This window comes from Maniola jurtina, chromosome 2 (assembly GCF_905333055.1).
Source record: "Maniola jurtina chromosome 2, ilManJurt1.1, whole genome shotgun sequence".
NCBI lineage: Eukaryota > Metazoa > Arthropoda > Insecta > Lepidoptera > Nymphalidae > Maniola > Maniola jurtina.
The window spans coordinates 16,131,261-16,155,526 of NC_060030.1; the positions used below are offsets into that span (position 1 = coordinate 16,131,261).

Genomic DNA, 24,266 nt, shown 5'->3' on the forward strand with positions numbered 1-24,266 from the left:
GCTCTTATAGTCCATGATTATTATCAATACAAGTGTATTGTCTGTGTTCTTGACACACGGTTGACGTAATAAAATTTTACTTGATCTGTGATTGTAACATTTTGCTGATATTTTCGTGAACAAAAAAATCAAAATAAAATTGAAACAAACAATAGTTATAGCAAAATATTGTTAATAAGAATAATGGCAGAAATAGCGTGGCCCTGGCAATATAACTTTCCACCTTTCTTTACGTAAGTAGATCTGTTTATTGTTAAAAATTACTAACTCAAAATCACCTAACATTTTATGGAACATGATGAGTCTTATCGGAAAAAAATATAAATATATCAGCGAAGGAAACGCTCATATTGTTCTACATATAATAGACACCAACTATGTGATACGAATTATAAAAGAAAATGGACATACAACAAACCTGGACACAATTTCAAACTCCGTGAATTTCGTTAATCTTGTCATGGTTCCGTTGATTTTTGGTTCTTATAACCACTTCCATGAAGTTATTACTCTGTCTTCTGAAGATATAGATTATTTGGCCGTTGATTTGAAGGAAATACGACCAAAACACAGACAAGTAAAGTCAGTTTTCAGTAAATTTGCTATTAAAGCACCCAATTTAGCCATGATAACTCCGAATAGTGTAAACTACTGCTTAGAATTAAAACCTAAAGAAGGTTATTTATCGGAGACCTTCAAGAATACATCAAAATGCTATTATTGCCTCAAACAGTTTTTAAAAATGAGTGAAAATCAAATTGAACATAGGAGTGACTATTGCCCATTAGACTTGTTCTCAGGAAATAAAACACGGATGAAAAGAGCATTGCTAAACTTGTTAAGAAATCCACAGAATAATTTAAAACTATTTAAAAATGAGAATATAGTATACAAAGAACACTCAAACATGAAAAACTTTCAGGATTTTATTAAAAGCAATCTTTTTGATTCAGTGAATATGTTCCTAGATTTTATTATTGAAATATTACTTAGCGATGGAAACTCTAACCTTACAGTAAATGAATCACCAGAATCAACTATTAAAAAACCTGAAACCTGTATTGAAGATATGAATTTAAACCCAAAAAGTTTCCTACACAAATTACTTGATATACAAAAACTATCAGAAACATTAGAAATCGATTATTCAGACAGCAAAACAGATGAAGATTTAGAATATGTACTGGCACTACTCACTCAGATAAAACAGCATAATTTAGACTTAACAAAGGAGAATGATAGAAAGAGATTCTTGAATATTGTAGAAGATAAACATCTAGCCTTAATATCGGCGGTTGCTAAAGACTGTTCTATTATGATATCATATTCACTGGTAGCAAATGATAATGTACCGTCTGTTAAATTGGGTGAACAGGATATTTTCTATAGAGTATCTGTTACTGACTTAGAGCCAAAAGCTGCGAAAACTTTGGTTAAAAGAAGGAAAACTGAAAAATTGTTACTAGAAATCTACGAAAAGAACCTCAAAACTTAACTGAAGTAAGTATGTATTTCAAGGCATGAAAAATTTACTTACCTCTATTACACGCTGGATCTACGCTTGCCAACCTGTTTTCAAAGTAACTCGACTATTGCCATGATAGCAGCAGTGAGTGTCATGTGAGAGTACTCGGAACTAAATGTTCATAATGAGACAACTGTCAATATAAATACTATTTGACAGAAAGTGTCAATTTTATTTCCCTTTATGCTCAGAGTTGGACTCGCATATGAAGGGTTCCATACAGTCATTTTTATTTATTTCTAATTTGCATCTTGAAATTTTTATTATTTGTTTTTATACTAGCAATAAAAATACACACTGTGAAAATTGCAACTCTCTACCTGTTACAGTTCATGAGGTACAGCCCACTGACAGACAAACAGTGAAGACTTAGTAAGCCCTAAGAACTGGAATAAAAATTAATAAAAAAGCGTACTTACATGTTCTATTGTTTCAGAATCCAACCACACTCAGAAACTAGAGCAAAACAACTAGAAGCATGGCAACAATTAATAGCTGAATATTTAAAAACTACAAAACAATCCACCATAGACATAAGAGAATCACAGAACAGTCCATTATTTAATAATTCTTCTATCAATAGAAAGTTATCTCAAGAAGCGATATTAACTATCTTAGAGGATATGGCCAAGAATGGCAGAGCTGCACCTGTGGATAAAAGTAAAAATGTATGGGAGATATATTGGCATTCTCTCGATGAATGGGGCAACATGATATATAATTGGGCGAGCTTGAATGGTATGACTAATTCAGTGTGCACACTTTTTGAGTTGCGGGAAGGTGATAATTCGGTAGGAGAAGGTAAGAAACTTATGTTATACCTGCTAATATTATAAATGTGAAAGTTTGTCTTCACACCAGTTGATATCACTCATCAGATAATATTTGGTACAGCTAGCGCCTTGGAGATTGGAATTTAATTCCAGATAATCAAACTCTTTGATTATCTGGTACTAGCTGACGCCCGCGTCTTCGTTCGCGTGGATTTAGATTTTTCGAAATCCCTTGGGAACTCTTTGATTTTCCGGGATAAAAAGTAGCCTATGTGCTAATCCAGGATATTTTCTATCTCCATTCCGAATTTAAGCCAATTCCGTCCAGTGGTTTTTGCGTGAAGGAGTAACAAACATACACACACACACACACACACACAAACTTTCGCCTTTATAATATTAGTGTGATTAAATTCTACAATATAAATTCAAAGATCTGTTCCAATAAAAATCAACAAGAAAACAAACAACATGAATCAGATCAGATATGGATTGCAGATTGAATTTTCAGAGTGCATTTCTATTGCCGCTATAACAACAAATGCCTATTAAAATACTAACATGGTGAATGTCAAAATGGCCCCCTTGTAATTAAAAAAAAAAAAAAATAGGTACAAAGTGTTATAATGTTGTACAATGGTATGGAACCCCTCTCATTCTGAGAGGAGCCCCGAACTCAGTAGTGTGCCGGCGAAAGATTGATAATGATGATGAATACATAATTATTCTTATTTTGTATTTTCCAGAATTTCATGGTCTCGACATGAACATATTAATCAAGGCATTGAAATCGTTAGAAGTGAAAGGCAAATGTGAATTAATGGAATTTGATGATAACCAAGGAGTGAAATTCTTCTGAGCCGTCTGTGAGATTGTTAACTCTATAGTGAGAACATTTTCTATTGAAATGTTGATGCATTTTTGTTAAGTTACCTATTATAATATTTGTGATTGTTGAAATATATTGCTTGATATTTTAAGAACATATTTAGTTTTGATCACTCTTTAAGAGTGCTCTTTATGGTCGTTTTAATCAACATTTAGGGTATGCGTACATTGGAGGATAAGGGCCGGCGCACATATGGCGGAGCGCAGCGCAGAGCATTTTTCACAGTCAAAATTATTATCGACATTGTTCTCATTGCAAAATAATATCTAAAATCAATTGTGCATCCGTGCGGATACTCGCGCATCCGCGCGCAGTCCCGCGCGTGCTCGCGCATTCTCTGGTACAAATTCGCGTAATGTGTCACGCGATTAGAAAACTTCGCGGGCATGCTCTGCGCTGCGCTTCGCCATATGTGCGCCGGCCCTAAGACGTTGGAGGATTTTAAAGAAGACCAACCATCTCCCATACATTGTTGGGTCCAGAAATTGATGAACTATTACAAGTTTCAAATTAGTGTTATTTGTTAGATAAAAATATCTCCTTTAGACTGCTTCAGTTTGTTTGAGTGACAATTGCATAATCCATGGGCTCAAATCCATAATTGGGTTGCGTTGTAATGTGCTGAAATGGACAAGTGTATAACTATGTCCATTTCAGTGCTGGATATCGATACTCGTTTTCGAAAAATATAAGGACTCATGCTAAGGATGAAGGTCGGTCAAAGGAAACCAAAAGGCAATTTCAAATGTTTTATTAATACCGATTAAGTCAATAAGTGTAAAATTGTACAACTTCAAAACTCACCTTACACTAAACAATTGTATCTACAGATATTTATTTATATTACAAATATGTATTTTGTAAAAATCCCTTTCAACTTAATCTATGAAAAATCCAAAATTGAGTCACACTACATATTAAATTTTTGAATGCACACTGCTAGCTCCCCTAAATAGCGAATAGAGGGCCACCCAATAATAATAATATACTTACCCAGCATATCATATCATATTATATCATATCATAGCAGCATATTATATCGCACATTGAAAAAAACCGGTCAAGTGCGAATCGGTCTTGCACATGAAGAGTTCCGCACCATCGTACAAGAAATAACCACAAATCGAAAGTTTTCATAACGTCATGTAAAGGTATGTCCAGACCATGTTATATTTAACACCATTGTCTACTATAATATGTAATAAATAAATCGTATGATCACTAATATCTTATAATAATATATGGTATTAAATAGGTTAGATATGTAACTAGTTTATAATATAATTTACCTTGTACATATAACATGAGACTTCATTGGTAGGTATATGATAATTTTTACACTGTGTAGACACGTCTTTACAAAGAGCTGTTGAAAATATTAGGAATCAGTGCATATTTTTATGTTGTTATAACACATAATAATATTATACCTAAGTTACCTAAGAATATAATACCATGTAAGCTTAGACCAAAAGGGCCGTTATAATTTAACTATTTTAATAAGTTATTAAAATGTTCTTTCATATTAAGCTTGCACGAGGACATAAGCAACAACGCGTGGAGGCTTATCCAGAGTTTTAATCTTTAAATAATCTAACTGCAATATTAATTTGATCGGGGCGCAATTGCTATTGCAACCACTCAATCAAAATGGCGACCTAAACACAAAAGTATTCAATAGTCGTTGAGTCTCGAGTCGGAGCGAGACTGGCTTAAAAACCGTCAAGCAGCCGTATTTATACAAATCGATTCAAGATGGCTGCTCGGAAGCGATCGTGTGACGTCGAATGAGTCAAATATCTGTTTTATTATTTTAAATTTTAAATAGTTTTTTTGAAAAAGCTAACAGTCGGCCATCCAAATTGGGTCGTTCGACCTCGAGCGACGAAAATAAATATTAGGCCAGGTTGTCCAGAATACTAATAGGGGCACGGTTGTTCGTAATACTACGGGACCAGGGTTGTCCCGACACATTTTATTCTAGGACCAGGGTTGTCCCTTAAAGGGTGTTGAATGAGTGGACCAGGATTGTCCCAACACATTTTACTCTAGGACCAGGGTTGTCCCTTAAAGGGTGTTGAATGAGTGGACCAGGGTTGTCCCTTAAAGGGTGTTGAATGAATGGACCAGGGTTGTCCCAACCAATTTTATTCTAGGACCAGGGTTGTCCCTTAACTTCGAATCATATTCATTTGTGAACTATAATTTTGTATGCTTAAGTGGATTTTTGCGTTAATTCCATCCCACTTCTGAACTGTAAGCTTAGACCAAAAGGGCCGTTATTAAAATGTTCTTTCATATTAAGCTTGCACGAGGACATAAGCAACAACGCGTGGAGGCTTATCCAGAGTTTTAATCTTTAAATAATCTAACTGCAATATTAATTTGATCGGGGCGCAATTGCTATTGCAACCACTCAATCAAAATGGCGACCTAAACACAAAAGTATTCAATAGTCGTTGAGTCTCGAGTCGGAGCGAGACTGGCTTAAAAACCGTCAAGCAGCCGTATTTATACAAATCGATTCAAGATGGCTGCTCGGAAGCGATCGTGTGACGTCGAATGAGTCAAATATCTGTTTTATTATTTTAAATTTTAAATAGTTTTTTTGAAAAAGCTAACAGTCGGCCATCCAAATTGGGTCGTTCGACCTCGAGCGACGAAAATAAATATTAGGCCAGGTTGTCCAGAATACTAATAGGGGCACGGTTGTTCGTAATACTACGGGACCAGGGTTGTCCCGACACATTTTATTCTAGGACCAGGGTTGTCCCTTAAAGGGTGTTGAATGAGTGGACCAGGATTGTCCCAACACATTTTACTCTAGGACCAGGGTTGTCCCTTAAAGGGTGTTGAATGAGTGGACCAGGGTTGTCCCTTAAAGGGTGTTGAATGAATGGACCAGGGTTGTCCCAACCAATTTTATTCTAGGACCAGGGTTGTCCCTTAACTTCGAATCATATTCATTTGTGAACTATAATTTTGTATGCTTAAGTGGATTTTTGCGTTAATTCCATCCCACTTCTGAACTGTAAGCTTAGACCAAAAGGGCCGTTATTAAAATGTTCTTTCATATTAAGCTTGCACGAGGACATAAGCAACAACGCGTGGAGGCTTATCCAGAGTTTTAATCTTTAAATAATCTAACTGCAATATTAATTTGATCGGGGCGCAATTGCTATTGCAACCACTCAATCAAAATGGCGACCTAAACACAAAAGTATTCAATAGTCGTTGAGTCTCGAGTCGGAGCGAGACTGGCTTAAAAACCGTCAAGCAGCCGTATTTATACAAATCGATTCAAGATGGCTGCTCGGAAGCGATCGTGTGACGTCGAATGAGTCAAATATCTGTTTTATTATTTTAAATTTTAAATAGTTTTTTTGAAAAAGCTAACAACCAGTACCACATTGTACAAAAATTATAAATATATAAAAATAACAAAACACATTACCCTATTTATGACTAAGTGAACAATCAGTCTTTAAATTAAATACGCATAACATTTTACCTACATTATGTGTAAAACAACTCAACAAATTATAAAAAAATTGGTACTTACGTGTACTTAATATTTACAAGTTACAACAAACATTTCACTTGATACTACACGGTAATATGTATTCTTAGAATCACTACTTTATATTAATCAAATTGTATTTATCGGTAAAATTAGTTGTACAGTCAATATCAGAAACGTGTAAACTGTCAATGTACTTAACCCATGCTAATACTGATGACTCGTGCTAAAGAAACGACGTGACGTTAATCTTTCCGTCTCACTCATACACCTTACACAGATATGGTGTGTAAATGAGAGGGAATTATTGCCATTTCTACATTCGTTTCTTTCTTGGTACAATATCAACAGATACCGTATCAAGTACAGAAAAGTCGTAAATATCGTTAGGTACAAACTTGTCCTCAAGATAATATGTTCCCTACAATCCCAACGCTACAATATCCGTTGGATGGACCTTCGAGCGTTGGATCGTTGGTTGGAGTGATTCGCTAACTGTGATGAACACTGAATGATAGCCACCGAGCTCATTTGACATCAATTATTTTTAATCCATCGAAGGTTTTCTACGGAAAATTATTTTAATGTCGCTCAGTGAAGCAGCAATGTAGAACCAACCAATGTCAGATGAGCTTGATGACTATCATTTAGATTGAAATCTGTAGAGCGTACTTTGACTTTGCTTAGACTTAATTTCAGTTAAAATGAGACGGACTTATGCCAGCGGTATAGCGCTGTCTCGTTTTAACAGTGTCTTAAGTCTGAGCAAAGTCAAAGTGCGGTCTATAGATTTCAACCTGAGCGAATCACCTCGCTGGTCCCCGTTGGCTGTTTCCAACGTGTCATTTTAGTGATCAAAACGGCTTAAAAATTTACAAGTTCATTCACAGAGACTTAAACAAAAGAATAGTTCATTCACAAATGCTCACTACATTCAAGAGCTTGGTTACAATACCCGTTGGTCGTCCCGTTGGTCCGCTCCAACGCGCCGTTGGTGATGGTGCTGGGCCCGTTGGGAACGTTGCCGTTGGTCTTTTCGTGTGTCAAGTCGACATCCGGTGCGACTGCATTGTTGTTATTGCCACCGGGTGGTCGGTAGAACCACCACGCGAGGAAGAAGAATAATACGGAGCAAAATTTGCCTACTAGCGCTAGGGCGAGCATGTACCTGGAAGGAAATGTGGGGAATTATTTACCGTTACAACAACTAAAATAATAAAAACAAGTAAATTAAAACAATGTACAATTTTGGTACATGAAAAACAAAAATAAATAAAACTACATGAAACTCATCGGACTGCAAGGTATCGTCAAGTTCTGCAGGTTTTATAGATTTCGATTGCCCCAAATTGAAAGATACGCCAAATAGACAGACAACGAAGTGATCCTGTTATGGATAGCCTTTATGACAAGATCTGTTGAAACTCAATGCTATCTAAACTTTATCCTATCCTATCTTTATATATTTTTTGAAATATTATTATATAAACACTGTTGCACAAAAAAAAAAAAAAATTTTTTATTCTTTTGTTTGTAAAAAATGGAAATATAGGCTTAACTCGTAAAATCATAAAATAAATCGGCTTTTTTAATCGTAAAATCATAAAATAAATTAATCTTTTTTTCTTTTTGTCAGCCCTAGCACAGACTACGGTCTATTTGGGCTGCAAAATTCCAAACACCAGTCTGTTTTTTATCTAGTGCTTTGGTCTATAAAAAATGGTGAAAAATGTTTCTCTTTAAATTAAGTCTATTACTAAATAAATAAAAAATAAATAAAAAAATAGTAATTTTCCTTTTGAGGTACGACACCCTAAAAATGCAACGATTGAACAGGGTCACAGGCCCACCAGCCCAGAGGAAAACCTTCCTATGATTAGAGTAGAGCGTATATAACCACCTGAAATACCTTTCACCATGAAATACCATAAGCAATAGTCACAGACAATGGTACCTGCTCATATGTAGATTATCGTAAAGATGACAGGCGCCGTTTGCCCACAGTCGACAGGACAGGTCGATGAGGAAACCGAAGATTAGTGGCGCGGGAATGGTCCCCAGCAGCCGCACCAGAATCCACTGGATGCCCAGCGCGAAAGAGCGCTGCTCTTCACGAACACACCTGTACAATCAAAAGTTTTATCTTCCACTCTGAATTTAAAAAAAAAATAGTGCTTTTACTCGCGGTTGATGTAAAATGAAATGCATGTGGATTCCAATTTTGAAATGAGTTGGCAAAAAGTTTTTATTGTGGAAAATGAGCTTTTAATCTATGGAATTAAGGAAATACTTGGTAGGTACTTTAAAATATTTTTATAAAAGATGGCGGTCTCGAAGCAGCTGTTCTGTTAGGCGGGCCATTTGAACTGCGAACAGAAGTAACCCGAACGCTATTGTTGTCTAAAAAGGGGAATTATACTCGTCCAATCATTATGAAGGATTAGTGTGTGCCGGCAGACTGAAGATGCGCAGTAACCAATGCAGGAGGCAGAGTATGTCGTGATACGCCAGCCAACCAATCAGTTCAAAAAGGCAGTCAAGGTCATGTGTTTAGTTTCTTGCTGAGTACCTACCTCTTTACACCATTTCAATGATACTCTTTCTATTACTTAATATGTCAAAGAAGCTAATACGATTATTATTATAGCTTCTACCTTAAAGTGGCGGATAGAGCAGGCATGGTGGCGAGGAAGGTGAACAGCATGACGCAGAAGGAGAGGAACACGAACAGCCACAGGTACGGGCACTCCGAGCTGCAAGCGCTGTTGATCGCTGAGTACGGGAGCGATGCGTTGTTCTCTGAAAGTAGGAAATATTACACTGGTGTCAATAACTTTTAATCTTAAGATTCCTGCTACCTTAGTGTTCAACACCGAACCATAGCCACTGACCTCATTTCACATTTATTTTTAGCCAATTGAAGGTTTTCTACGAAAAAATATTTTTCAACAAAGCGGCACTGTAGAACCAACTAATGATAAAAGAGTTTGGTGTCTATGATTCAGTGTTAGATACTGAGTTCAGAGTTAGCGAATCACCCCGCGCTGGTCATTTAACAAGTTGAAGTGGCAGTGAGCAAGGCACACTTGTCGTTGGAACGATGACTATGAAGTCAGTAAATCCTAGACATAGGCCTTCCCTATAGAGCGCCACACACCCGGTCCTCAGCCTCCCTCATCCAGCCACTTCCCGCCAGCCGCTCTATAGGGAAGGCCTATGTCCAACAGTGGATGTCCACAGGATGATGATGAAATCCTAGAGTTGCATTTTGAGTTCGGAGCATCTTCAGGATATGTAGATTCCACGATGCACATTGCAAAATCCAAGCTTCTATCCAATAAAATTTCTTACACCGACCACCAGTCACTAACCTTCATCAAAGTAAACGGGCAAAGTCTCGCTACTAATACAGGCGCATTGTTGGTAGAGCGTGTGCGGACCGCGCCGCAACGCGCGCACGCACCCCGCGTGGCACGGAGAAGGGTACACTTTCGCATCAGCCCCGCACACTGCTGTTAACCGAGACGCACTGCAGCCACAGGCTACGTTGCAATCCGCGGTCAGTCTGTCCGCACTGTTGACAAGCACATTACACTTGTTACTATATTTTTTTCTTTAATCGAAACTGATAAGATTAAATTTGAATTGGAATGCCAAGTATGCTTTCGGCAGAAGCCCAGAACGAGATCTGATACTCCAGGCATTATTGCCTGATCTACACCTGAGTATTCGAGGCGAGAAACTTCTTGAATTTGATTGATATAGGTCAATGAGTAACGTTGACCTATAAAGATGTGGCAGAGGGACCATAAGCTATAATAAAGAAGTGGTGGAGCTTTTTTTTTTGTATATTTCAAGCGCATAATGATACCCTCAAGGCTGGGTGAGGCCGCCTGTGGTTCTTAACAGTGAGTGAAAACTCAAGTGGAATATACATTACATATAGGTACTTCGCCCTGTAATTACTGTGGATCAAACCTGTTTTAATATTAAGGACCACTCTAAAGGTGGAATCACTTACTTAACAAATAAGTATGTCCGCTCCTTAAACCGTTGAGAAGAAATGTTCTTTTTATTTATTTGTCTCAGGTTTAGTAGTACATCAATCGAATAAATTATCGAAACCTCTAATTTATAAAAGAAAGAATTTCAGATTCAAAAGGGAGGACTTCGGTTTAAACTCTAAAGACATGGTTGGGGTCAAATATAGGTACAGCACAAAGAGTCGTTTCCAACGCATCTGCTAAGACTAACTATAGAATATTTTTTTTTAAGAATATTAGCCATGTCAATGATGACTAACATTCCCCTTTCCCCTCCAACTAAGCGTAAAGCTTGTGCTAGGAGTGGGTACGACAATAGTGCAACGGGTGGGGTTTGAACCGCCGACCTTCCGGAATTCAGTCCGCTCAACCGTTGAGCTATCAAGGGTCTAATATTGTGTAGCACTTACTTCGGCACAGAAGGGCTATTGTACGGTGTAGTGACACCAGCGTAGGGGTAGTCATCACAACTGAGCACGAAGGAAAGGCTGAACAGCGCTGCGATTAGCGTGGCCGCCACACACAGCTTGATGATACCAGCACACGCTAATCGCCACCGCTTCACCAGCCAACCGCCTAGGAAGGTTCCTCCTCCACCCGCTGGTACTGTTATTACACCTGGAAATATAATCATTACTAGCTGATGCCCGCAGCTTCGCCCGCGTGGATTGGTCAGATCCCCTGCAGCATCAGGATTGAGGAGTTGGACTCCAAATTTTTTATGAAACAATGTCGCAAAGTTCCTCTATCCTTTAAAAAAGAAATGACGCAAATCGGTTCAGAAATCTCGGAGATTTCGGTGTACATAGGTAGAAAAACACAACTCCCTTTTTGAAAGTCGGTTAAAAAAGTAGCCTATGTTACTCCCTGGTCAATTCTCTACTTGTCTGTGAAAATCTCGTCAAAATTGGTTCAGCCGTTCCCAAGATTAGCCTTTTAAAACAAACAGACAGACAGACAGACAAAAATTTTAAAAACGTGTGATTCAGTTATAGTATCGTTCAAATAACCATATGACCTTAATATGCGGTAGTTATTTCGAAATTACAGACAGACACTCCAATTTTATTTATTAGTATAGATTAATAATTATTTACGCCGCTTATTTTTTTTATTATTCAGATGCAGGTTAGCCCTTGACTGCAATCGCACCTGGTTGTAAGTGATGATGCAGTCTAAAATGGAAGCGGGCTAACCTGGAAGAGGAATGGCAGTTTTTATTAAGCCCTTACGTTTCTACATCGTACTGGAACACTAAATCGCTTGACGGCACGGCTTTGCCGGTAGGGTGGTAACTAGCCACGGCCGAAGCTTGCCACCAGACCAGACCAGCTTTAGTACCTACCTAATTGTTTGTGATACATTCTCGTATCGATTCTCATATCCAGTTCTGTTCAAAGCTTTTCAAGCCTAACACTCGAGTCTCAAGTAACATCTTAGCTTCGTAAAGTTTGAGACTTTAGAAACGAATTCAAATTCAAATTATTTTTATGCAAGTTAACTTTTACAAGTGCTTTCGAATCGTCAAAATTATCTACCACTGGTACGGAATTCTCCTACCGAGAAGAACCAGCAAGAAACTCGGCGATTGCTCTTTTCAAGTATTCAATTTACAATAATATGCCATACTGTATACAAGCAATTGCAACGCCGTGTACTTATTGCTGGAGCGAATCAGATCCAAGCTTTTTTGTCATTTACATAATCTTCGATTGTATAATAAGCTTTTTTGAATCAGGTATGAACCATGATGCTAAACTTTTTTCACGAGCAACTTCCAACTTGCTTTGAAAAAGACGAGATTTAGCATACATAAGCTATTATGGGGCGTTCAAAACCTTACCTAACAGCATAGCCGCTTGCGACGCGTTCACAGCAAACTGATTCTCGATAAGTTTGGGCAGAAAAGCTGCGAAGCCCGATATGAGCATGCCCTCACTAGCTCCGGCCAAGTTGAGGAACATGAACGTTGGGTTTCGGAACAGCGCTGCAGCCGCTCGAGGCAGTTCATGCAAAGCGCTGAAAGCGGTGGATTTTGTTGCTGCACTCTCATGTGCTTCTGATACTTTGGATGCTCGGATTTCTGCTGCGCCTGGAATAAAGTTAACAGATCTTAAAATAGTGCTATCCTTATCACAATGTACTGTACAAAGAAGGATAGCAATCCTTTTAAAATAGACTGACCACAAGAGTAGAACCATGCCGGGCTCACTTGGTCAGATGGCCCGAGAAATAAACCTACGTAAGAGATAAGAATTTACGCAATAGAAAAGAGGTGCTTGCTACATTTTAGCCGCAGTGCTATTTGAGTTGGGTTGCATTTTATTACGGTGACCAGTCGGCCAATCAGCTGCTTGTTTGCGGTAGAATGACAGCTACAATGTCACGATCGCAATCACCTCTCATTGGTTGACACTCGATCACTATTGGCTACAATACATCGTTTAACAAGAATTGCATAAATTTAGCCAATAACAACAATTGCGATCGTTATAATGATTGATGCAGGTTTCACAGAATCGAGCTACAAAAGTGATTGCATTGTAGCTGTCTTAGGCCCCCAGAAGAATTCAAAGTCGCTGTCGCCCTTCCGGAACCCAACCCCACAGTTGCTATTTATTTAAACGTCTTTGCGGAGCTTTTTTTGTGTTTAGGAGCAAAATCTTCATGGATACCGTCTAGCATGCCAGACTGCACTGTAGGGTTTCGCAGTGGCCTACGGACTAAAAACCTCCTCCACTCTTCGATGTCTCCGCTCGCGGCTTCCCGGTATTGCACGAAGCATAGCGTCAGGAAGGCAGCTGTTTTTTAAGGTCTTTCTCTCTCATTCATCATCTCCTTGCGTTTTTATGATGTGTTTGATAAACTTAGCGCACTTTTCCCATTTTTCCTCATTATTTAGAAATCTGGGAGTCTTTGCGGAGTGAGCCTTCTGTACTTGTAAGGTATTATTAAGTATTTAGTGGTTATACTAACCGGGCAGCTCGAAAGGGAAGGCTAACAGCGGTATTGCCACGAGCAGACACAGGCCTGCAGAGAGGATGAACCCAACCCACCAAGCGCCGATCCACGCAGAGCTCGCCGGGGTGATGCCTAGTCTAGAATGGAATAGAATTTTTAGAAGTATACCTGTTTTATCTACTTACTACCACTTTAATAAGTCACATTGGCAAAATTCGTTTGAGCAGAAAAGTGCAACCCCGACTAAAACCGAATGTACATTGTACACCAATGAAATACAGACCTTATTGCTTTAACAAGAACAACTCAGATTCGTGTCATCCATGGACGTGTCTTATAATGATATCTCTATGGTGTCATGTTCATTACTCGCGTGTACAAAACACGGCGCATAGGCAACAACCAATAACGTATAGACGCAACGGACGCGCGCTATGATTGGCTAACATATTTTCGCGCCATTCAAAAATATGATTGATTTCTGCGCCGGTACATGGGTATGTAAGTGGTAGTGTACTACTGTACTCGTTATTCCAGTTAGATCTTAAATCTACACACATACTCATCTGAAAGTATAGCTAATGATATTATTATGTAAAGAGTGATAACTACGTAAATCTGGCTACAACGCAATGGAAAAAGAAAAAGAGGAAGACCAAGGAGATGCTAAGCAGTTCTTTTTCACAAGTCAATGGACCGCTATAGATGAACCAAATGGCCCCTGCCGGAAATCGAACCAGACAGTTATATCGAGATCTATACATATATAGAACGTACTTTGGCTTTGCTCAGACTTAAGTTTCAGTTAAAACGAGACAAAATGACAGCGGTATAACGTTATCTCGTTTTAACAGTGTCTTGAGTCGGAGCAAAGTCAAAGTGCGCTCTCAACCACATATCTATGTGTCAACCATATCAATATAATATCACAGCTCTCAATATAATATCACAGTGGTCACTGGCCAGCACTTCGCCACGGAGGCAGCTTCAGTTTCAAAGTTATTTTTCGCTCCGTAAAAAGTATCTCCCAAACATTTCAATTTGCAACAAAAGGCATATTTTGACACTGGTTCATACTTTGTAAACACTACAAAAGAATTTTAAAAATATTCCCAGCAAAACTCCAAGAAAAATAGACGCCAGCTTTGAGTGAAACATTTCTGTAGAAATGCGGCTGCTTGGGAGAAATAAAAATGAAATAAAATTATAACTGCGTAGTTTAACTTCGCCGCTCTTTGGTGTTGCTTTGCTGGGGTGAACAGTAGCCAGAGTGTGGCAAATATGAATAGGGTTTTAATAAAAGTAGGAACTCAGGAAGTGATGCCTTTGAAGACGCCATTTCTTTAGATCCACTCGGAGAACGAACTGCTGAGACTTTTAAACTTATTGTTTTTAATTTTTATTCCGTTTAATACTATAAGTAAGTACAGTAGGTGGGTACATTCTACAAAATTATAGAAAGCAAGGTATTTTCGTTAAGCAGCTCTTAGTCAAATCGATTTTGGAGTTTGAAGCAATATGTACTAAATTACCACACGTACAAAAATGCGTTTGAAAGTTAACAGTCTACCTCTGTTAGTGAATTCTGATAAAAGATATCATGTCTGAACTTATGTAAATAAATGACTCGCTACCTACGTAAACCTACGTAACCGACTTCCCGGCATTTTTGAAAAACCTACCTACACGCAGTTTGAAGTAAAACTTTTGTAGGCGCAACTCTTTGGATCTTTTTTCGTAAAGATACTTAAAATATCTTCCAGCCGTTTTAAAAACCGCCATCTTTTATCGAGGTACTTATCTAAGGAGTCAGTGCCATAGATGAAAACCTTTTTTCATTTATTTTATGATGAAAAAGCTTTTGCCGAAGGGACCCATTCTCAAAAAGTTATGTAACCCGCGCGCGTAAGTTCAGTTTTTCAAACGCGCACACACACGTACCATTTTTTCTTAATAACGCCATGTTTCCATAGGCGTATTTATCTATTTTTATTTGTCTATATTTTTTGATAGTTACCTGAATTATATAATGGCAACAATAACAGGATTTACATCTACTATTTCTTTTAATTATTACGGGGCACGTCTTGTTCGCGTTTTAATATCTCAACTCGGTAGTGACAAGGCTTCATCCAGCCAACTTGCCCTCTCGCTTTCATCTCATTGTGCCTCTCAACCAACTTTTCAGCCAAATTAATTCCAGTTTCCACCGCTCTCGGCCGTAGCCAGGGGATGGCATTGTGGGGCAATGCTCTGCCTAACTTAAAATACTAAATATCCTACCCGAAAATCCCATCAATCAACGTCATCAGGAAGATCATGATCAACCAATCGCCGGCTAACTATAGAGCACGGTTCTCCTCTCAGAATGAGAAGGGTTTTGGCCATAGTCTATAAGTTCTACGCTTGTCATGAAAAAAGCAGGCATAGTATTTTTGGCATAAGAAAAGAATGAAGTCAGTTGATCCGAATGAAATCGTTGGCATTTTTTTTTACATACCTACATAATAAGAAGTGAGGAAATGAGCAAGTCTGGATTTAAGTTATTATTAGAGGAACCGCCAATGCGTTGCCATCTTTTCAGAAATGCGACGAAATTCGATTTATCGGATCAAGTAAAATTTTTACTTCTATCCTACCCTATCTGAACCACCGCTGCCCTACCTTAAGTTCAACTAGCTACGGCCCTGCCACCGCTCTGTACTCCCATGGCTTCCGTAACGAAATATCATTTTCCGCGAAACGAGTTTTTGAACGATCTCTTTGATACGGTTTCACTTTTAAATTAACTGCGAGTAAATAAAAATTTTACGTGTTTTTGATTGTGTGCGAGATTGACAATTTTTCGCAGCCATTTTTATGGATTCGGTTTTTGGAATTTAATAATTTGGAATTTAATTTTTGGTGTTTTATTTAACCTTCATACCTATTACATGGCGCGAACTAAGTAATTCATGCTTTCTGATGAGTAAGACAGAAGAAACAAAAAGGTACGAGAGCGGAAGAGAAAACTACTTGTATGAATGAGGTTCCCCGGGATACATCATGCAAGCTATTTCTGTACCTACAACCTCGTCAAAATCAGTTTCCGGGTGGAGCATGAAAATGTAACGGACTGACGGACACACTTTCGCATTAATTTCGCATTAGTAATCCATACTAATCCATACTTAATAAATAAATGCGAAATATAAATGCGAAAGTGTGTCTGTCTGTCTGCTACCTTTTCAGTTTCACAGCCCAACAGCTTAACCGATTCTGACGAAATTCGGTATAGGGTCAGCTTATATCCCGGGGATGGACATTAGGCTACTTTTTATTCCGGAAAATCAAAGAGTTCCCACGGGATTCCTAAAAACCCATCCGATTAACCGATTTGTATGAAAGGTACCTAGGTAGCGTACGTCCCTGTAATTGACATAGGCAACTTTTTGTCCCGAAAAATCAAACAGTTCCCACGGGATTTTTAAAAACCTAAATCCACGCGGACGAAAGTCGCGGGCATCCTCTAGTAGATAATATGGGTTTTTATAATGAACTCACGAGTCTGAACTAACGGTGACAAAGTCGGTGTAAATCTTGAGCATTTGCCCGCCCAGCACGTAGCCCAGCGCTGGGCCCACCACCGCCATCGTGTAGTACACACCTGGAAAAAAATATCCTTATTTTATTTTCAAGAACCTTAGAGGTAACTTACCTGTATTCACTTATTAAATTTTTGATGGAGTCTAAAAAAATATATTTATTTTTCTGACTCAATCACCTCAGGCAACTGAAGGCATCTTTTATTCTAAGAGTAACACCTAAAAAGTGCCCGGGTCCAAACCTCAAACCCCCAAAACTTAGTTATGTATCTACTCACCTAACTATTATTATAGGTAGGTACCTAACAGAAAATGGAAAAAACTGAATTTTGTTTCATTTTAACTGAAAAGCACTAGGTACTCTGGCGGTAACATTGGCCCGGGAACGAAAACTGAACTCAGAAACAAGTGTAAATTAAAAATTTATAACACCCTCGACAAGTGAAGGTTAGAGTAACTAGAAAAGAGCTGATAACTTTCAAACGGCTGAACCGATTTTCTTGGATTATAGCTAATAACACTCTCGATCAAGCCACCTTTCAAACAAAAATCAAACAGAAATCGGTTCATTAGTTTAGGAGCTACGATGCAGACAGATGCACAGATACACAGATACACACGTCAAACTTATAACACCCCTCTTTTTAGATCGCGGGTTAAAAAGTGTTGACAGAATATAGTCTGTCTATCGCTTGGACGAATATCGTCTTTGAAATTTATTTCTTTCTATTTTTTGTTCATAGGCAAACACCTACCTACATAGGACAAAAGCGCTAAAAATCTTCAAAACATAGCAAAAATGCGATCACATGATCTGTACATAAAAGGCGTGAACCCACCATTACCCCGCCAGCGCTACTTCCGGCTATGAGAGGCCTGAGAGTCCCGGCAAGGAGGACGGAGGACTAGAGGCGCGATGGAGCCCTCTTGAGATATCGAGATGCGGGTAGAGGCTGTTGTACACTAAAGAGCGAAGCTATGCTAAGCGAGCGAACCTAACCTGCCAATATCTTCTAAATTTTGTGACCGTAAGAGTGCTATGATTTACTTTAGAACGTTCTCATAGGATAAGCAAGAAGATATTCAGTCTTTTTAAATACTGTTAAATACATCTTTCAATTACTTGGTAATAACTAATAAGCTAAGCTGAATCGTCGCAAGTACAGTTTTTCCCCCAAAACGCATGTTCCCGTCCCATTCTTTTACTGAAACGTAAATTATCTGTCAATTAGTAATAGACTGTCACTGAAACTAAGCTGGAGTTCTCCCGTTTGAAGTGAATTATTTTTCGCAGGAGACATTCGTCAGGAAAATTTCTATCAGTAAGTATAGGTTCCTCCTCATCGCATCGTTTCAACTAGTATAGCTTGAATATTTCAATGTGAAGCAAGGTTTAAAGCCATTCTGCGGTGGCTTTTAGCTGTGAAAACAGGGTATGTGTGAACCTGTGAAGGGTTCACAAGCAATGGGCTGCCCGCGCCCCCGGGCGATGCAGCTCTTCTCCGCTCCACTCCGCTCCCACCCGCAATGTGTGCTCATAGTGACACTTGAATATTTAGCGCACTTTTACAGCGTGCTTAAAACATTGGGGCGAAAAGAACTTTTCTTTGGGAAAGTAAGTGCAAAAGGGCTAAAGTACCTGAGTTTTCATAGTCTTTACCTACAGGAGTGTTTAATAGAATAAAATAGATTTTTATTCAAATAAACTATTACATGGGTGGTTATTGTAAGCTTTACAAGTGCTTTTGAATCGTCAAAATAATTTACCACTGATTCGGAATGCCGTCCTACCGAGAAGAACCAGCAAGAAATGTTCAACTTACAATAATAATTATAATACGTAGATACTCTGTACAAGCAATAATTGTAAACAGGGAAGACATAATTATGAGGTCATCATAAATTCAATATGGCGGATATGATAAACAAAATATGTGAAAAAAAAAAACAGGTTTCTGGTAAATTCCTCATAGGTACTATGTGCACATTTTAAGAATTCAACATTTCGAGCCTGAAGGGTCATATCTTATCAAGATAAAACGTTTAGTATAGAATTTCAAAATATACTTATAAAGAAACTTAGGTCAAGTACTTAACTAGTACGTTAAATATGAACTGACCGTTCGTGGTGGTAATTCTAAAAGGAGTAGGTACCTAAGTATTAATCTGAAGTTCTCATCTATTTTCCACATATTTTCATGTAAAATGTTAAAATGCAATTGTTTATCTAATATTAAGATCAGTGATATTTGCCAAAAATGTCGCATACAGAGTCGCAACAGAGTTTACCTAATCGTCTGAATCTAAATTGTGTTGTAGGATTTTATCAGATGAGAAAAGTTTCAGTGGTACCTATCTATTGGCACAGCTAAAGGTTGGCCAGACTTTTCGATCCCTACCCTACTAATATTATCACACTAATATTATAAAGACGAAAGTTTGTGTGTATGTGTGTGTGTGTGTGTGTGTGTGTGTGTGTGTGTGTGTGTGTGTGTGTATGTGTGTGTGTGTGTGTGTGTGTGTGTGTGTGTGTGTGTGTGTGTGTGTGTGTGTGTGTGTGTGTTTGTAACTCCTTCACGCAAAAACTACTGGACGGATTTGGCCAAAATTTGGCATGGAGATAGATAATATCCAGGATTAGCACATAGGCTACTTTTTATCCCGAAAAATCAAAGAGTTCCCACGGGATTTCGAAAACCCTAAATCCACGCGGACGAAGTCGCGGGCATCATCTAGTAAATGCTAAAGTTTGTTTGTTGTGTGTTAGTGTTGGCTTGTCCTTCAATCACACCGTAACGTATCAACGCATAATGACGTAATTTTCTGCATGGATACACGGGATTTTTAAAAGCCTAAATCGGTGGCATCGTCTACCTATTTAATATTGATACCTGCAAAGAAAACTTTTGAGCTTGGTTACAAACGATGAAATAGTATATTTCATTACAAGTGCGGAAAGGCTGTCATTGCAAAGAGTTCCGACAAATGTCTACCCGAGCCGAGGCGTAGCTGAAGGCGAGGGTTGACAGTCGGAACGAGTTGCAATGACGGTTCCGCACGTGTACTGAACGACTATTTTTAATACAGTTGCGAAAAAATTAAGCAATTTAATAAAATAATAAAAACACAATATAACTTAATTTAATTTAATTTAAAACAACTTTATTGTTAATAGATATAAAAAACTAGGGTCGAAATTACTCATTTTAGGCAACCAACAACTAAACTCGCAAAGAAAATTTCTGAAAAATGGCGCCAACCGTAGAATATAAGCAGAGTTTTTTTTTTCTTCACCCATTCTGGTAGGCAAAGGGAACTATGCCCATACAGCCAAGTCTTCAGTAGAAGTTTTTATGGATATGAAATGAAAATGAAATTTAATGAGATGAAATGAAATGAAACCTAACCAAACTCATTCAATCAAATCATTAAATCTGATATTGAAACAAATGAGTAGCTTCTTATTAGAAATACGTACAGTATAAACTCTATATAACGACACCGAAGGGACTGTGCATTTTATGGCGTTATAGAGAGTTGTCGTTAAATGGAGAGAAGAAACATCAGAATTAGAAAAAGAAAAAGTTTATTTATGTGCATAAAAAAGAATGTTATTTGAACGCTAGAAAGTTTGTGAGCAACTAAGAATATGATAAGGTATAGATAATCCATGACTCCTACTTATGAGTCATGGTCAACAACAGTGTACACGTACAAGCAATCCCAATTTGTAAACAAAAGAACGAATTTCTTAGAATGTTCGGTATGCATGATGCCGACAGTCGAGTTTATTGCGGGCTAGGATAATAAAGCGACAATAGATCGTACACAGCTGCGCAGTTTTTACTAATTTTAGCAACTTAAAAGGTACTTTTTATTACTCAATTGTTGTCGTTATTGAGAGTGGGTGTAATGCTATGTAGAGTGAAACATGGTATGAAAGACAAGCTAAACCAACCGAAGCCAATTGATTTCGACGCTTAAGGGAGTTTGTCGTTAAATAGAGTGACGTTACATGGAGTTTACACTGTATTTGCATGAATCATAAAAACTTCTATGAATTTTTTTAGTAAAAACTTCTTGGTTGGTTTTTCTTTTTAATATTTTGACAGTTGGGAAAGAAAAAGCACGAGTGCGGGAAAGGTAAAGAAAAAGCACGATTATGTAATAGCCCACATCCCGAACGCTATACGTCCCTGCAATACGCCACTTTTTGAGCAACTGTATTAAAAAAGTAATTCTTTAGTTTCCTGAGCACATAAAATGTAAATTTTTCGTAATAATGCAGTAATAACATGATTCCTATGGTAATACACGCGGAACCTCCGACATACTTCGTATGACGCTACATTACAGCATATTATAGCTAGCTGCTAAGCCTTCCGTGAGAACTGAGAATGCTATGCTACGTCGTTAGCTTTGCTGTGATAATACCTTGTATGAATTACGCTAAAGTTCTACGCTCACTTGATAGTACGGAGTTTAGAACAACAGTAGGTAAAAGTAGTTGAATATATTATTTAGGTATATCACTAAATATTGCACGCTTTGACTGTACTTTTTGTTTTTGTAACAACTGCACTCTTTACCCATATTTGAAATAAAGAATTTTGAACTTGAAACCAAGTAAAAACATTTAGGTACGCCACTCTTATAAATATATCGTATGTGCATAAACATAGGTGCATGCTTTAATCTAATGGAACGGCAATTCAATACGACCGGAGAGAGATCACTGAACCGACTGTGATGACGAAAAAAAACAGGGGGGTGTTTGACCATCTCAACTCCGGAGAAAAGCCCTGTAAGCTTTTTGTTTCGAACCAACATTCCAGAACCCAGGACTAAACTACACACTATTACTAGACCAATGAGGCAGTCAATACATAATGTAGGTAGAGGTACTTAGTATGTGCCTTAAGTTCCTGTAAATAGAGACCTTAAGTTAGGCATTGCTTTCCTCTGTACATGGAGTACACTCCACTAGCACTAGCTATGACTTTTGGGTTACGATGGGTGGTGAAAGTGTGTGGTATCCTTAACATTAACCCATGGGTTCGAGTTAGACAATGCTTTCCTGTGTATGGTGTGCACTCCTCTAGCTATGACTCTTGGGTTACGATGGTTGGTGAAAGTGGGTGGTATCCATAACATTAACCCATGGATTCGAGTTAGGCAATGCTTTTCTGTGTATATGGCGTGCACTCTACCAATAGCTATGACTTTTTGGCTACCATGGTGATAGTGGATGTCGTCTTTTACATTAACCCATGTGTAGTTAGAGTAGTATCGCGTAAGCGATAATATGGTAGCGAGTGGTTTCTTGTGTTAGCACTCTTCTCGCGGCCTAATAGTGTTATTAAAAGCTAATGTGTTCATATTATGAGTTTTATGAGCGCCGTTAATACATTACGTTTTACGCCGCACTCCATGGCTCTATCCATGCAATTTCCCTCCAAGTTTATATCTAATACTAGCCGATGCCCGCGACTTCGCCCGCGTGGATTTAGGTTTTTTTGAAATCCCGTGGGAACTCTTTGATTTTCCGAGATAAAAAGTAGCCTATGTGCTAATCCAGGATATTTTCTATCTCCATTCCAAATTTCAGCCAAATCTGTAAGGTAGTTTTTGCGTGAAGGAGTAACAAACATACACACACACACACACACACACACACACACACACACACACACACATACAAACTTTCGCCTTTATAATATTAGTGTGATACTAGCCGATGCCCGCGACTTCGCCCGCGTGGATTTAGGTTTTCGAAATCCCATGGGAACTCTTTGATTTTCCGAGTGTGTGTGTATGTTCGTTACGCTTTCACGCAAAAACTACCTTACAGATTTGGCTGAAATTTAAAATGAAGATAGGTTAAATCCTGGATTAACACATAGGCTACTTTTAATTCCGGAAAATTAAAGAGTTCCTACGGGATATTTAAAACCCTATATCCACGTGAACGAAGTCGCGAACGTCAGCTAGTCTCTAATATTATCTACCCAGGTGGTTCTCAAGCCAGTTTCACACACCAGCTAATTAACGCTGATGCGATGCAAATAATAAGTAACTGATAAAAATGCACACTGTCGATTGTTACTTGACTAATTGGACGGGCAAATGACTAATGAAGCACAAAGAAAATTAAGTACGATTATCTTTTGGTTAAACAAGGTTAATTCAACCTGTTTTTCTTTAAATAGCGAGCAAACGAGCAGACGGGTCACGTGGGGTTAAGTGATTATCGCGGCCCATGAACATTTGCAGCACCAGTGGTATCGCCGATGCGTTGCCGGTCTTTCAGGAATTTATTGGTCCGCCCCTTGATTATAACCCCATGTTGTAATCTAGTGGGAACACCGCCGATGGGAGCTCTAATAACCAATTCTATCAACTTTGTCATCACTTCCACATGAACGCGTATTACTAGGCAGACTGTAGGTGATGAAGAAGTTTTTGTAGAAGATGTACCTACATCTTCTTCAAAATATTTCAATACAATAGTGATAAAATCAAATTAAGTAGTATTTCTTACCCAAATAAACGGAAGACATCTTCTTAGACACATTCTCGTCTATGAATGTGACTCCGAGAGTGAAGAGCGGTGTTGCGCCGGCGCCGTGGAGGAGCTGCGCGAACACGAAGATGCCCACCGCCCACGCACCGCCCTCCGAAGACGAGTCGCCGAGGGAGCTGGACTAGGACAGAAAGAGTCTCTCGTAAGTAAAGGCCTCAAATGCTACTATGGGCCTCTTATCTGTCGTAAATAAAGGCCTCATATGCCGCCGACAGGGCAGACAGAATCTCGCGTAAATAAAGGCCTCAGAAGACGAGAAAGCTCGGACGGGAATGGAAAGAGTCTCTGATGCCTAGCAACCTAGGTGATAGCCAGTGGTTATGACGTCGGCCTTCTTTTTGGAAGGTCAGGGGTTTGATCCTGGGCTCGCACCCCTAACTTTTTGGAG

At 38.5% G+C, this 24,266-nt stretch overlaps 3 protein-coding genes across 5 annotated transcripts in view; 2 read left to right on the top strand and 1 right to left on the bottom strand.

Moving 5' to 3' along the window:
- LOC123873584 (obscurin) overlaps positions 1-19,186 on the top strand; it is a 144,523-nt gene extending 125,337 nt beyond the window's left edge. Inside the window, exons 60-62 of the transcript XR_006797717.1 lie at positions 13,398-13,408; positions 16,010-16,015; positions 19,175-19,186. The gene's annotated coding sequence lies outside the window, so the exon portion shown is untranslated. The remainder of the gene's footprint in view (positions 1-13,397; positions 13,409-16,009; positions 16,016-19,174) is intronic.
- LOC123873658 (vacuolar protein-sorting-associated protein 25-like) lies at positions 76-3,281 on the top strand. Of its 2 annotated transcripts, XM_045918631.1 has the most exons (3): positions 76-233; positions 1,962-2,326; positions 3,045-3,281. In XM_045918631.1, the coding sequence occupies exons 1-3, from the start codon at positions 184-186 to the stop codon at positions 3,155-3,157; spliced, it is 528 nt and encodes a 175-aa protein (XP_045774587.1). In that variant the 5' UTR covers positions 76-183; the 3' UTR covers positions 3,158-3,281. The 2 variants fall into 2 exon arrangements, with proteins under 2 accessions (XP_045774587.1, XP_045774576.1); XM_045918620.1 differs by lacking the exons at positions 76-233; positions 3,045-3,281 and adding an exon at positions 240-1,500 and having other exon boundaries at positions 1,962-2,099.
- Positions 6,586-24,266, bottom strand: part of LOC123873643 (solute carrier organic anion transporter family member 4A1) — a 67,627-nt gene continuing 49,946 nt past the window's right edge. For both annotated transcript variants that reach the window (XM_045918601.1, XM_045918609.1), the window contains 9 exons: positions 23,837-23,999; positions 17,255-17,357; positions 13,727-13,848; positions 12,594-12,842; positions 11,161-11,368; positions 10,079-10,281; positions 9,362-9,506; positions 8,662-8,829; positions 6,586-7,875 (listed from right to left, as the gene is read on the bottom strand). In XM_045918601.1, coding sequence (XP_045774557.1) covers positions 7,623-7,875; positions 8,662-8,829; positions 9,362-9,506; positions 10,079-10,281; positions 11,161-11,368; positions 12,594-12,842; positions 13,727-13,848; positions 17,255-17,357; positions 23,837-23,999 — 1,614 coding nt within the window. In that variant the 3' untranslated portion in view covers positions 6,586-7,622. The remainder of the gene's footprint in view (positions 7,876-8,661; positions 8,830-9,361; positions 9,507-10,078; positions 10,282-11,160; positions 11,369-12,593; positions 12,843-13,726; positions 13,849-17,254; positions 17,358-23,836; positions 24,000-24,266) is intronic.